The 15,302-nt window shown below is 42.2% G+C and overlaps 1 protein-coding gene across 3 annotated transcripts in view; it reads right to left on the reverse strand.

Moving 5' to 3' along the window:
* Positions 1 to 15,302, reverse strand: part of cdc42bpab (CDC42 binding protein kinase alpha (DMPK-like) b) — a 40,801-nt gene that overhangs the window by 23,340 nt on the left and 2,159 nt on the right. For all 3 annotated transcript variants that reach the window (XM_030770643.1, XM_030770642.1, XM_030770641.1), the window contains exons 2-4: positions 3,843 to 3,934; positions 1,408 to 1,491; positions 684 to 779 (exon numbers count right to left, since the gene is read on the reverse strand). In XM_030770643.1, coding sequence (XP_030626503.1) covers positions 684 to 779; positions 1,408 to 1,491; positions 3,843 to 3,934 — 272 coding nt within the window. The remainder of the gene's footprint in view (positions 1 to 683; positions 780 to 1,407; positions 1,492 to 3,842; positions 3,935 to 15,302) is intronic.

The raw sequence follows: 15,302 nt of genomic DNA on the forward strand, positions 1-15,302 counted from the left end.
GAGGCCAGAGAGAGAGAGAGAGAGAGACACAGACAGACAGACAGACAGAGATAACAGAGTGAACATGAGCCAAGGCTGCCTTCGTCTATGTCTCATCTTCTCATACCCAGAATTCACTCTCCTCACTCACACACTCAGTCTCTGACTCCCGCTCATCAGTGATCTCTACGACAGTCAATGTCTTCTAATCAACTCTCTTCTCCTTCAGTCTACTTTCTTACTTCATTCTCTTCAGCTGCTCCTTGCTTTCACTCCCAATCGATGGGAAAATATCTTTCACCTCCTTTCTAGACGCTATATTCATCACACCTCCATCATCCTTTCATCTTTAACTCCCTTCTCAGCAATCTGTATCTGTAACCATCACCATCAAATTGTTTCGCTCTTTCTTCATACCTGTCCCTCATGTTCTCCTCTCTTCATTGAGTCATTCTGAATTATTCTTCTTCTGCATGCGTAAGTCATCACAAAATCACTGTCTGTTAAAGGCTTTTGGGACCGGTACACTTTGAATCTTCACTTAAATGTCTTATATGAGTCTTCTAACTGTATCCGCCCTTCATAAAGAACTTCACCACCTCATATCCCATTCTATGTCACTGTCTAGTTGCTGACACAAGTATTGGGGAAGTTGCTTATGACAACACCATGTAGAGTAGATGTACTGCTGTTCCATCACTCACCAGGTTGTTGTCATCCTGAAAGGCATAGTGCAGAGTAGTTATCCACTGACTATCCCCATTCACCAGCACATCCCGCTCCTCCCGAAAGCATGCCGTCTGGGGGGGGGGGGGCAAAAAAAGAAAATGTCACAGGAAACCACACTTCACCAACAGCCTTCAACACGGAAGTCCTTCAGTGCTTATAAAACTCACTGCATAGAAAAGAACCTCTGTTCTTTCACCTGTGCGCATTTGACAGTTTAGCATAAGGTTGTGACTCGTTTGTTGTTTTAAATAGTTTCCCATGTCTCCAGTAAAGGAAGAGCGATCAACTCTGTCCTACTGAAAGTGAAGAATGAGTCCTCGGGAGAACAGTATAAATGGTTGGATGAATTGAAGGGGTAAATGAGAAAAGCACACAGTCAAATATTTCACCAAATGACATTTCTCTAAATGGAACTGATCACATGTATATCAATGCTGTAATGAACTGTAGCAACATACTGTAACCTCGCTGGATCTAAACTCACGGTACAAGGATTACCAGTTTTCAAACTCTAGCTAGTTTGAAAATGATCAAATCACATTTTTTTTAGAAATGATCAATCAAATTCTGAGATCACAAGACCAAAACCTGAGTGTTTTTCGGCTGTGAGAGTTTTTGGCTTTTTTTTTTTTTTTTTTTGCCTGTGAGCTCATGAGACCACTTCGGGTTGTGAGGACTCTTTTTAAAAACGATGCTTACCTCGGCCCTCTTTAGCATCTCCCACTTGTTGAGGATCTTCATTGCAAACACTTTGTCTGCATTCTTCACCTTCACAACTGCAACCTAAGGACAGGAAGAGTGTTAGTGGGGAGGGGGGCCAAAGAGACACTCGCTGAACTCTGACCCACTGCAGGATGTGACCCCAGACCCGATGCCACGATTTACTGACCGAGACCATGTTCTACTTCTATTGCTTACCACAAAATTTACACCAAACTAATCTTCTGAGACCTGCTCATAGAGGATATTTTTCCATATACTCTCAGATACATTGGATTGCTGGAGTGAACAGTGAACATATTTTTGATTGGGGCAAATCCTATGCCAGGCACCTACACTAGTGGACCTGGTGCTCTCATGAATCAAGTGTGTATAAAATTAGTGCTGAATACATGAATAACAGAGACACAACGCCATTAGTTTTTTTTTTTTTTTTTAATGCTTGTAAAGGTCGGAGTTGACGTATTTAAACATGTCTAATTCTTCTAATCAACAGCTGGTATCAACAAATGACCTATAAGTAAGAGTGGATGGCAACAAGTTTAAAGCTTTAATGAGTCATAGTCTAACAATGCATTCCATCAAAATCCCATACCCATTCCTGGCGATCAAAATTAGCACAACCGCTAAGCAAACAGTTGACTACTGTGACCCATTCCTAATCAAAACACAAACTGGAAAATTTAACAGACCCTTCAAATGCACCTCAGGACTCCATCAGGTGAAACGAAGGTTCAAGTCACAGTTTCAAATCTTTTTGTTATCAATATTATCGACAAAGATGGTTTTAAAGGCATTGCAAAGGTGTTTAAGAGCTATTTTGAGAACCTCTGGATAATGGAACCAGGCGTAGCACCACCTGTTCAATCAAAGCAGCCTCTAAAGCGCTCACCAAATTACTGTTAAAACGAAATTATCCTAGCCACAATCTGGTCAAAGAATGTCGCCTTTTAAGGTCTTGTATAACACGACACTTGCGCACTGTGTAGGTCTCTTGCACATTTGATTGAACAAGGCACTGACATACTAGCCATAAATGAGACTTCTATAACTACTGAATAACCTTTTTGTGACGTGTTGTAAACAAGAAAATTCTGGAAACCAGATTTGAAAGTTTTCAAAAAAAAAAAAAAAAACAGCCAAATGACTCAACATCTAAGATTTCTTATTTAAAAAAAAAGACCTCCTTTCAGGAATTCTCTGACTGCAGGAGACTTTAACCAGCAAAACATGTCCACACTCACACACACACACACACAAGGCCCATGTTGTAGCAACACAGCCTGCTTGAACTGTCCGCAGTCTATTAAATGAGGTGGAGCGAGAACTGAGACAGTGAAAAAAATGCAAAAGCTGATGTTCCTGTAACACCGCCACCATCCCCTCTGTGATTTTATCAGGGAGGGGGAAGCATCGTTCTTGGCTCTGCCTTTAAAACTCATTTGAGTTTCACTAGGAAAACCAGCCCAAAGGGCTTTCTTTTTTTTTCTTTAATTTATTTAGTTCATTTTCGTAATGTAGCAACGCAATCATAAGAAATACTTTTCAAAGCCTTCTCTGTCTTGTTCTGGAAAAAAAAAAACACACACACACACAACTAAAACAGGTTCATGGCTAATGTGGATCAATCATGTCAAAATAAGAACGAGTACAAATTGTACTTAAACAATCAATCGTGTCAAAATGAGCACAAGTACGAAGGTACTTAATCAAACTTTGAGTATGCATTCCAAGTAAGTTTTTAGAGAGAGTAAAGGCAATCGTTGTTGCGGCTGTTCCATAAGAGAATGACGGAGCATGGCAACGTATGGTATCTGGGCAGAAGTTTTAAAGTCCTGTTTGCGAGGACTGAGGTGCGACTGATAAAGACAGAGGGGCTCTGATACTTTTTAACTGAACTAATTCGAGGCATATGAGTAGCGGGGGGGGGGGGGGGGGGGGGGGGGGGTGCGTCTGGGTCACGCAGTAAAAAGCGAATGGGCATGCTTGGCACGGGCTGAGTGGCAATGGGTCTGTTTTCTCATTCACCGTGAAATAAAGATTCCAATGAAAAGTCTGTTAAACAAGTCATGGGGGCTCTGCTACTGGGCATCATTCCAACCACCCAGTTCACCAGCCATACTGAACAACCCAATCTCACTGCGTAATTCAATAGCACAGGGTTTTCTGGCACCTTTACCTGTCTACTCAACATTCCCCAGTGCCTACATCATCTACATCTACCCTCAGGCCTTTAGGAGAAGTGATGGAGGAATTCTTTCCTTGCCGTGTCTTAAGGAAATAAACGCACCGTCGCCTCGTTGTATAATGCTGATTTTATGAGAAGCATATTTGTTATGAGAATCAGAATGCGTTCCCGCAAGCAGATATTAAACAAACGTGGAAAAACATTTGGTAAGGGTTGAGATACATACCTCTCCGAACGCTCCTCGACCAATCACCTTCAAGATTTCAAAATCTTCCTTGTGTAAGCGCATCTGCTTCACCTTGGAGGTGAAGGGTTTGGCTACAGGGACACAGAGAGAGAGAACAGAGAGAAAGAGATAAAACAAAGAGTAAAACCAACTTTTTAAAAACAAATAATATTATTAACAATATTATTAATAATAATAATAATGATGATGAAGTTCATATCTTCATTATGAGCACTGCGAAAACGCAGTATGAGAATAAGACTAATAGCAGAAAGGATAAGGGGGAGATTTTGTGATTGAAACAGGCCGTGAATTATTAGCCCAATCCTGACTGTTATGCTTTGAGTCTGAGGCTCAAATCTCTGAACTACATAAAGCGGATTTAGCTAAACTGCAAAAAAAAAAAAAATCTCACATTCACCATCTTCTGGATTTAATACAGCGTGTTAAAATATTCCATTGGAACACGGGGACAAAAGGAACCATTTCTCCTAGGCGTGTCTGTATTAGTCTTTTTTTTTTTCGCGGCCGGGTCAAAGCCGTGCCAAACCCAGGGCAGGGCAACAGGGCAGACCTGCATGGACATATGCCATTACAGCCGCAGTCTCAGAGGAGCAACAGAACGTGGGAACGCTGGAGGACAGACGAGGCTATCTGTAACCCACTGTGATAAGGATCCTTAAAGAACACAACCACACCAAAAAGACCAGGGAGGCGTTCCACCACGCTCGACAGTGAGGAAAAAAACCCGAAATCAGAACGAGATAAATGAATCTTTTAACGGGGATTTACCTCACGGGACGATATTTAAGTTTCTGTTCCTGAACTTCGCCATTACACAAGAGCTTTTCTTAATCTCAGCCCGTGCGCAAACGGCGAAAGATGCCATCGGCGCGTACGTGAGAGAAAAGACAATCTTTCACCAGCCAGTCAACAGCGCTGCAACAGACCACCTCTGTTGCCATAGCAGAGAGGGACTGTTCAGAGAACACATTCTCAAAGTTAGGCCCTCTTTGGAAGAGAAAAAAAAATAAAAGGAAATGCCTTCTCAAATAAAATAAACAGTTCAAATTCAAGCATATCCATCGTATCCACTGTTTTGGTGGATTTTTTTGTTTTGTTGTGGCTGTGTGTGACGGTCCTCCCATGGTGAGAGACACACAACAAAAGTAAAAATGAAAAATTGCAGGAATATTCTATCTTGACAAAGTGCACCACCAGCAAAAAAAAACAAACAAAAAAAAACAAACAAACAAAAGAATAAGAACCAAAAAAAAAAAAAAACGTTCAATGGTGAGAACAAGTTGTGACTCTGCAACTTGAATTACACTGTCACATGCATTTGTTCACAGCAGATCATCCGTGTCATAGCAAAGTATTTCAGTAGAACAACCAGCCATCTGCAGCTTGACAGACAATTATGAATCATTTATGAGGTTCACGCGATCCTGTCAAAATATTGCGCAATTGGACAATTTGACCTGAACAAATATATTACCGGTTAGTTAGTCAAGTGATGTGTACATGCACAAATACAAGCATTTTGAGAAGATATGTTTGGACACACGGTCTGTGGAGGTCACATGACAGCAGTAGGCACTATTCCAAGGATGGGAGCGTGCCACCGTTGGCACACAGGGCGCCTAATGGGCATTCAAGCGCTATGAGGGTATTAGCTTGGCAAGGCCGCAGAGTCTCGTCGGACTTGCTGCACAAAAAAAAAAAAAAAAAGTGTCATAATTACATTACTGAGCTGACCAAAAGTCTAATCTCATACACCACACAGCGAATGAAGTACACTAAAGAATCAAAGAGCGGATACGCTGCCAATAGCCCGAAAGCTAATCTGGTTCGGCGTTAGCTGGAGGGCGCTGTGGCTAACGCAGTCTGGGTTTGACGCGCCACAAAACATCTGGATGACGTTAATAGAAAGCACAGAGCAAAAAAAGCCTTCGCTGATCTGGTCAAACACACAAAGCTGATGGTATAGTTCTGAACCAGCGTGGTTTATAGGATCTGCTGAATAGGACAACAAGGTGGTAGAAATGGAATTGGCAAAGACTAAAAAAAAGGCTCAAACTACCCCTCATTCTGACCCCAAGCCATATTCCACTGTTCTCATAAACTCTGAAAATACTGCAAGCAAATAAAACATAAGCTTAGACTTACACATATGAAATTTCTCAGGACCGAGTGCCAAAGCAAGCTGACATTTTATGTTTCTTAATGCTAGTAAATTCATATGGACAGAGTGGAACTGATCCTAGATCAGCACTTCTTCCTCTGAGATGCTTAATGTATGTCGACTAGGAACCTTTATCTATGAAACAGGTGATATGTTTCAAAAACCAGTCATACCTGTTATCAGTCCATACATTCTGTGTAGTTGGCGCTGAAGCGAGCGAGTCCTTTAAAAGACTGGTCTAACTGAATCTGGCCGTGAGGAGAATATCGCCCCGCAGAAATGATAACATTAAAGGATAGAGTCAGTTTTGAGCGGATGACAACATCACAAAGCATATCAGCCATCCCAGCTGTGTGCCCAGCTAAAGCTCGTTCGTGAGGTCAACTCAGGTGATTGTCAATGCAGAGCTGCTGCATGGGAGCTTGGGATTAGCATTCTGCCTCAGGCCCCAACACTGCCATATTACACTGAGACTTCGCTTAGAGAGGCTACACTCTGTCCTTAGATCAGATACATGTGGATTCCTGCAAAGGACAGAACTAAATGCACATAGTCATTCAGGGCGTCGTTTTTTGACAGTTTTTTCAGGCCGGGAAAATTTGTGGCATGCCAAGCTTCTGAACACCGTCTGGTATATTTTCCTGAGAACTGCATGTTTAAAAACAATAACATGCTTCACCAATGATAAAGCCGACAGAAGAAAAACATCCCTTAAGAGAACGGAACTAGTCGAGTCAATGTGAACTCTCCACCTCGTGCCAAATTCTCCATCTGTGTGCATGAGGATCAAGACCTTATTAATCTTTCTTTACAACCTGACATATAGTGCACATGTAACTGGCAGCAAGACAATGGCTATAAAGTTCTTGCACGCCTTGAACTCATTCATAAAAATCCCAGAAATACCACACATAGCAACGGTCGTCAAGACAAGCGACGTTACACAATTTGCAGTCATTTACACACACACACACACACACAGGTTCTGCCAAAATATTGACTGTTTAATGATCGCTTTCAGGGCGTGAACAGGCAGTATGAGTCAAAAGGTTATGAACAGGTACAGTGTCACTAGAAAAAAATGTGAGTTTCACAAGCAAGCATCCAACTCGCCTTGTCACAGAACGCAACTGGAAAAACACGATGAGTCCAACCCCTGGCTAGACAGGTTGAAGGTGTGTGTGCATAAGAGATTGAGAGTGTGTGTGTGTGTGTGTGTGTGTGTTTGTCAAAATTTGTTATCCCTGCTGTATTTGGGGACAGGGGTGTGTGCACCATGGGGAGAAGGAGAACTGAGAAGCAGATTCACACAGCAGTATGTGTGTGTGTGTGTGTGTGTGTGTGTGTGTGTGTGTGTGTGTGTGTGTGTGTGTGTGTGCACGCAGTCCCACATCCACTGCTCTGGCCAGGGGACATCTGGAAGCCATAAGACAGATTATTTATGGCCACAGTGAGGTAACGACACAAAAATGCTGCCTCCTGGAGAAGACTTCCCTGCTCCCTGGGCTGGAGACCTGAGGATGGCCTTCCGTGCCATTAACAGGGAAGGTTAGAGGCCGTCATCCAGCAAAAAGACGTCAGAGTGCATCTCCCCAAATTAACGAGAGTTTGGCTTTCCTGTCCCAGGGTATCAGCACTATTACTTCCAGAAACAGAGGCTCAGAACCAAGCAGGGTAAGAGGAGGGAAAAAAAGAGGGGGAAAAAACATTCATTCACACAGTCATTAGAGTCAAAGATGCATAATTCTGTCAGTTCTAGGAGTGTATAATCAAAGTGATGTGTTTCTTTTCTTTCTCTTAAAACCTATAAGAATACACAATGAGATGTCTAAAAGGAGGGGATATTTTAATTAATCTATGCTTTTTCGGTTTCACTAATTCTTCGTTGGGGACAATCGGGGAAACAGAATAAAGAATAACAAAGTAAATCCCAGAACTGAACAATAAATATAATAATGACAATATAGATCAGAAAAAAGGCTGTGCTCTTCATGTTAAAACAGACCCCCTGCCACTCCAAACACACACACACACACACACAAACACACACACACACAGATGCAGAAGTACCTGATACTAAAAAAAACTGAACACGAAACTCATTTTTACTAAGGCAGTGCCAGAGGGGACTGAACAACATGACAGATGCATATACACAAACACACACACACACACACACACTTTAACTTAAAAAATGCATGGTATGGGGAAGAGAACACTAACACATTGATAAGCGTCATAATCCATAAACATGCACTGGAATCACTTTCATGCAACATAAACATTCACTGAGGCATTTAATTGTGTTTAATGCTACACTGAGCAGCCATGACACCATGACTCTACATGTAATATGGACCCCCCTCGGTAACAGACCACGCCCTCCCCCTTTTTTTTTTTTGACTGAAAACATGAGAAAACACAGCTCATCTTAGCCCTGAAGGACAGTTACCTCTGCCTGCCACAAACAGGATGTTCTCAAAATACAAAGAAGCCAAGGGAAGACAAAGAAAAGCAGGCAAACAATGCGATAAGATCAAGATTGTGTGAGGACTACTGTGTGAATCCTCATCCGTGCAAACAGCAGGAATTGTCACAGTGGAAGTATCCACTAATTCTGTCAGGGTTGTCAGCAACCAGCTGCCAACAAAACACGGAGAAAGAGAGAGGGAAAGAGGGAGAGAGCGAGAGAGAGAGAGAGAAAACTCCTCTTCATGTTTACAGTGTTCCAGAAGAGCTTGGCTATTCTGTATCAATACTGGCAGAGACACAAACCACACTGTCCCTTAAAAAAACCCAGGCAGCTATGTTAAAAATGCACCGAGTTTTCCCGGCACAGAAACAAAAGGGAGGGTGACAAATTTCCAATGAGAGAAACTTTCCACGCCAAAATGGAGACCAAACGTGATGAATTCAAACACATGACTGTTTGAAACACGCAAAACCGCTGCTGATGGGGGGGGGGGGAAAAAAGAAAGAAAAAAGAAAAAAAAAAAAAAGAAACAGAGCATATGAGGTTGCAGCATGGAATTTTAATGGGGAGAAAATGTCACAAAGGAGCTAAATTCAGTTCTCAGACTCTGACTATACTAGTTCCCGCGCTATTGTCTGGCTTTGTTGTGAATCACCAAAAATACAACAGACGGTATTGAAGGCATCTCATATCAACCCAATATAACACAAAAAACACTACGCTGTAATATCATACAAGCATCCTTGAGTAACTAGAAAGCAAACTTTTAGGACTAGATGATCTAAAAACATAAAAGCGCCTTCGTGTATCTATAAAATAACGTGCTATTATGAATTATAACATGTTTGTGTCCTGTTGTTGTTTTAAACGCCCTTTATTTCAAAACATGGAAGAACAATTCTCGAACATGTTTGGGTCGGGTCTTTTAGACCCCTTAGGAGTTCCCCTAAATATTCAACCAATAACCCAAATCAATAGGACAGGGAAGTTGACAAAGCTACACGGCTGCACAACCAGCGACCACACCCCTTTCAATCTGGCCTTGTTGTCCACAAACTGCGAAATGTGATCCCCCTACTCCTCCTTTCTCCCTCCATCCATCATATGGTTGCCTTAAAGAAAACCCACCACTGCACAGGTTGAAGATTTGTTACCATTACTGATATTTATTAGACGTCACCTACAGAAAAAAAAAACAAGGGGCAGGGATGGGATAGGTGACCATCAAAGAGCCTCAGAGTGACGGGAACAGCTGAAACGACCTTCTGTTTTCACCGTTAACGGGAGAGAGCTGCCGTCTCCAACGAGGAAAACGTAAGAACCTGCTCTCATCCAACACCCCCCCGCACACACACACATATATCAACTACACCAATCTAGTGATGTAGGCGCTTATCTAGGAAGGACACAAACCGGATCTGTGCTGGATCCATTCTATATTCATGTAGGATGTCGTTCATCAAACACGCAAGGTACAGGAAAAGCAGGCCTGTTTCAGTGCGGGGCTTGGATTGAACGGTGGCAAGAAACCACCGAAGGAAGACCCATTAAATCTCCTCACAATAAATAAATAAATAAATAAATAAACCCTTCTTATGTTGAGCTGTCTCTTGAGAAAAGGGGAACAATTTGCTTTAAAGATCATGTTGTTTCCATTCAAACACAATAAGTCCCAACACACATCCCTGTGGCAAAATTTGTCATGGTATGTGCAATGCTATCCTCTTTCATTCTTTGAGAATGGAAAAAGAAATGCACGCTTGTTGACAATGTTTTATCAGAACTGACAGGAAGACCTTGAGGGGATGTAGTTTCATGAACCTTCATTTCCCACGCTACCTTATGCACTGCATCATCATCATCATCATCATCATTACAACCATTACCAAACATCAACTCACTGCATTCAGAGCAACAGCGATTGTTAAATAGTTCAAAAGAAACACATAGGAAACTCTAAACTCAATATCGAGTAAATGTTTCAGCCATTGGCAGTTATCTAGGATTTGTGAGGTAACCATTTAACCATCAGGCCTCAAAGAGTCATTCTGGGTTGTAAACCAAAGACCGAATGACAACTCTGAGAGGCTGTGTGATTCTCAGTTAAGCAAAGCGCTAATTAAAGCTTTGGTGCTTTCATTTCATTAGAGTGCTACTTCTAGCACAATAAACACATTTTTCCATATAACGGCTTTTCCTCACTTTCAAGTGGTCTCAGAGGGAGGTTTGAGCAATATGTGTACATCTGATACCAATGACATGGAAGGGGGGAAAAAAAAAACAGCAGGAACCACACAATCACTGCTTTCTCAGCATACGCAACAAACGACACAGACAAAAGCACCATATGTATAAATATATATATGTATGTACACACACACACACACACACACACACATATATATATATATATATATATATATTTTTTTTTTAATACTCTTCAGCAGCCAGCTCTACAGTGCAAACCCTTTCTGGGCCGAACCAATCCCAAAGGATCGAAATAACTTCTAATTATAACTCTCAGAGTAAAGGTGTCAAGACCAAAGCGTGCAATTGTGCCGATCCTGAAAATACGCATTAGAGCGAAACATGTTCCAACAAGTGCTTGAACAAACACACAAGAGTTCAAAAAACCGATTGCTTTTCAAAGAGAGGCATGGTGAAATGCGTCACTCGCTGACAGACGAGGGGGAGAGGCAAAGCATATTTCCGAAAGAAAAAGAAAAAAAAAATCGGCCGAGAGGAGTCGCGAGATGCCAGACGGAGTGTTAAAATCACTCAGATTTGGTTTTTTGCATAGACGGTGCTGTAAAATGCTGCAACACCAGAACAGAAGGCAAATAAACACACCACCAAGAGACTGTGATAATAAACAGAGACTGGCAATCTGAATGAATAATGGATGGAATCCTGTACGCCTCATCCCCCTTCTCCAAAAAAAAAAAACCTGACCCACCCCCATACCGCACACCCCAGCCCTGCCCTTCCTCCTCTTCCCCAAAGCAAGTCAGACTCATTCTGACAGTATCCATCATGGCATGACTCCTTTTTGACCTTGATATGCCTGACATGTCACAGACATCAAAACTGCCTTTAATTAGTTCCTTCACACGGATATCTGCCCATACGCAACTAAAATGCTATTGGTTTGAATTCATTACGTGCTGTGTGTTTTGGGGTTTACATTTCCTGAATAAAGACATTTAAATTCATGACCAAGATCCTGGTAAATACCTTTTACTTAAATCAATATTTATGAGGCATTTTTAAAAGGGTGTGTTTTGACTAAATTGACTGCAGCTAACCAGCGGAGTTTCTGTAAAAAAAAAAAAAAAAAAAAAAAATTACCTAAACGCATCAACCAGTCTATAGGGGGAATCTGCCTATACAAGGGAAAAATTGCTGAAGGGGCCAATGACAGCAACATTTGGGGAAACGGTATGTATCATAAATGTGGTTTTAATGTTATGTGAGCTCCATTATGGCTGACACCATGCTAGAAACCTCAGAGCACCGCAACTCAGATAATTACGTTGGATGTGAATCAGTCTCTTGAGGTTGCTTTAGGCCCTCTGATTTTCAAAACAGTTTTCACTGACATTCGTTCCTATTCTCTGGCAGCTTCTCTGCTCGGTGGTAATCTGAGCAACATTTGCATGTATCGTGCTTGTTTTTTTGCTTTTTTGGGGGTTTTTTTACTACAAAAACATACTGAAACAATGCAATAATTATCCACCTCGAGAGGTGGATAGAAATTTTCACCCTACAAATGGCAATTATCCTAAAAACACCTCTCCACATGGTGGAAATTTACAGTTTAAAAAAATGTGTAAAATATTTTCACCCAAAGGCGCCTTCGGCAGGAAAGTTACTAGAGTGTTGTAATTTTTTTTTTTTTTTTGTGGGGCAACATGGAATTGCAAGAAGAGAGTGGGTGAAAACATGAAGTACTAACGTAAGGCATCCACACAATAAGACAAATAACATGTTCAACGCACAAGCAAACACAGTGCGACAGTCTCTATCCTATCACACTTCTACTGCAGATAGAAAACCTTAGGATTAACACACATTACAAAAGGGCCTGACTCTTTCCCTACAGCACCTTTACAAGCCCAGAGGACACGTGTCTGACCTATACGACAGACCAGACACAACAGAGGTGACCATACGTCTGACAACAGGATTTCCCAACGTTCTGTCACCCACAGCATCATTAATGTGTCACACTGCTAAGGCTTCCTGAGACCTTGGCAGACGGAAGAGACCAAAAAACTAACAATACAATCAAATACACGACCCTGACGAGAGGAACCGCATATTCTTCGGCGAGCGGAAAAGGGAGCCTACCTTCTCAACCGAAACCATCAGACCTCCCTCTTACGCCTATCAATTCATCCAAAGCTAAAGAGAGAGAGAAAGAGGACCGTGTGCACACAGAATGCGTAAAGATCTTTTGGTCGGTATAACTTCTAAATATGTGTCGTTTTATTCCAGTTCTATAATAGTGTTCCTCAGGGAACGCAAATCAAAGACCTAGAAAGGCTAAAACAGAGAGCCGTATTTAGCCTATTAATGTAAATTTAAGGTAATTCACACTAACCAAATTTTCAAAAGTAATAATTACAATAATAATTACAAATAAGGAAACCGGTTCCATTTTGTGGGCCCTGGTCTATTACAACACAAGCAGTTAAATGATGGAGCAAAGCCTGGCACTGGTACCTCAGACAGCACAACTACATCCTGGATGAATGCAGCACACGCTGCTAAAAGTAGACAGGGTGACCCTCCAATGAACGAGCACATCAAAAGTCAAGGACGTAACAGTCTTCCACAGAGAGAGGTGCACACGCACACACGAACAGTGCGTCCATCCGGGCCAATCCGAGCCCGACACGCCCCAGCACAGGAGCGCACGAGTTCCCTGCGACACGCAGCGTCAAGACAAGTCAGCAGTGTCGTGGGACACCCGACACGGTTGGCCTGCGTGCACTGTCAGACTGACTCAGCTTTTAGACCTTCACATATCTGAACCTGAGATGGAGGGATGAGAGAGGAGAGGAGAGGAGAGGAGAGGTGAGGAAAAAAAGGGATGTGGGGGGGGGAGGGGGCACAAAGCCCTCAGCAACCACACAGCTGTTGTAGAGCCCCCCACCCCAACCCCACCCCCACCCCTCAACATTGCACCTCTTCTTGAAATTCCACAGCCTGGCTGTGAAGAGCTGTTGTACTGAATCAGCGTTTTGTTTTTTTTTGTTGTTGTTGTTGTTCCTTTTACACACGGGGCAAGTGGAGCCTGAGCAGAGTGCAGTGGCGTGTGGTCGACCGTAACTGAAGAGGGACCTGAAGCGACAGATCGGGTTTTTTTTTTTTTTTCCTTTTTCAGTCTTATCGTTCAGGCCTTCTGACACAAATTGCAGATTACTATCTATGAAAAGTACCTAAAGTAGCTATTAATACTTCTCTTTTTTCGTCTGCAGCCTGGTCAGCGTACTCACTGTTGAGACGGCATTGTTCTGAGTAATGTGGAATTATGCACATCTGCGTCTGCTAAGGGGGTGGGTCTTGGATGTGTATGAGAATACAGTGTTCGCTTTATGAAAGGTTTTTGTTTGTGTGTGTGTGAGAATGTGTGCGTGTGTGTGTGTGTGTGTGTGTTTGTGTGTTTGTGCTTGACAAACTGGGATGGAATGAAGGAGCTAAAGAGAAGAGTGGAGAAAAGAAAACAGGACAGGACAGGGAGCATGGGTGAATTCTTCAGCTTCTAAGCATACTATTACAGTGAGGGGTTTTTTTGTGCCAAGTTATCCACAGGAGAAACATCCTGTGATAGTGAGGAACCAAAGCACTTTAAGATCTAAGCACTGTTTCGGAATTATTTATGGAGTTTGACATGGCTCTTCCGCCCCTTTCCAAAAAAAAAAAAAAAACTCTAATGATTTTCATATCCAACACAGGAGCACTCCTACCAGATATACAGCTGAGTGCAGGTCACTGTATTAATTTTCATTCCTTTTTGATACTATATAAAAGATTCCATACGTTTGATACAAAAAGCCTCTGAATCTAAAACAGAAAATGGACAAAGGACCCCTCTGACTTGGTAAGTCAGTTCCTTTATGTGTCGCTAATGTTGTTAAGACATCAAAAGACAGAGTAAATCATCGTGAAATCAGTGCGTGGACGGGACGACCTGTTAAACAGACCGTTCTTTTTAACACAAGAATTCTGTTTGGAAACACTTTTATATCAGTATCCCTGCTGCTGCTAACCCAGCATGGAAGCAGTGGAGGGGAAAAAAGTATGTAAGCATTTTTTGCCAACTGGCAGTGAATCTAATTCAGGCGAAAGCCAAGACGGCCGCCATGAATTCACCCTTTCAAGAGTAAAATGATAATAATTAGGGTATTAGGAACAAACCACTACAGCCCCTCTTTTTGGTAAAGACAAAATAGAGGTTCCCACGGATTCATATCACCTGTAAGACCAGACCCATGTTTCTAAACGTCTTCTTTACCGATTCTTTAGAACATCTCCCCCTTTTTACACTTAACATACGTTTTTTGGTCCAAGAGTTGGTCCAAGCCACGTTCAGTCCACGGTTGATCTGGGACAAGCATTCACTGATGAATATTTGCTATCTCCAATGAACAGAAAGAAGCTACAGAAGCCCTGAGTGAGGACACGGTTACACGGCGCACAGATGAAATTCTCTACTGCTTAAGACCCCCAGTATCAGCTTCTGAAATGACTGGTCATTTGTCATAGGAGGATGCTGAAGCCCTGCTCAAACAGTTCT

This window comes from Chanos chanos, chromosome 4, assembly GCF_902362185.1.
Source record: "Chanos chanos chromosome 4, fChaCha1.1, whole genome shotgun sequence".
Taxonomy (NCBI): Eukaryota; Metazoa; Chordata; class Actinopteri; order Gonorynchiformes; family Chanidae; genus Chanos; species Chanos chanos.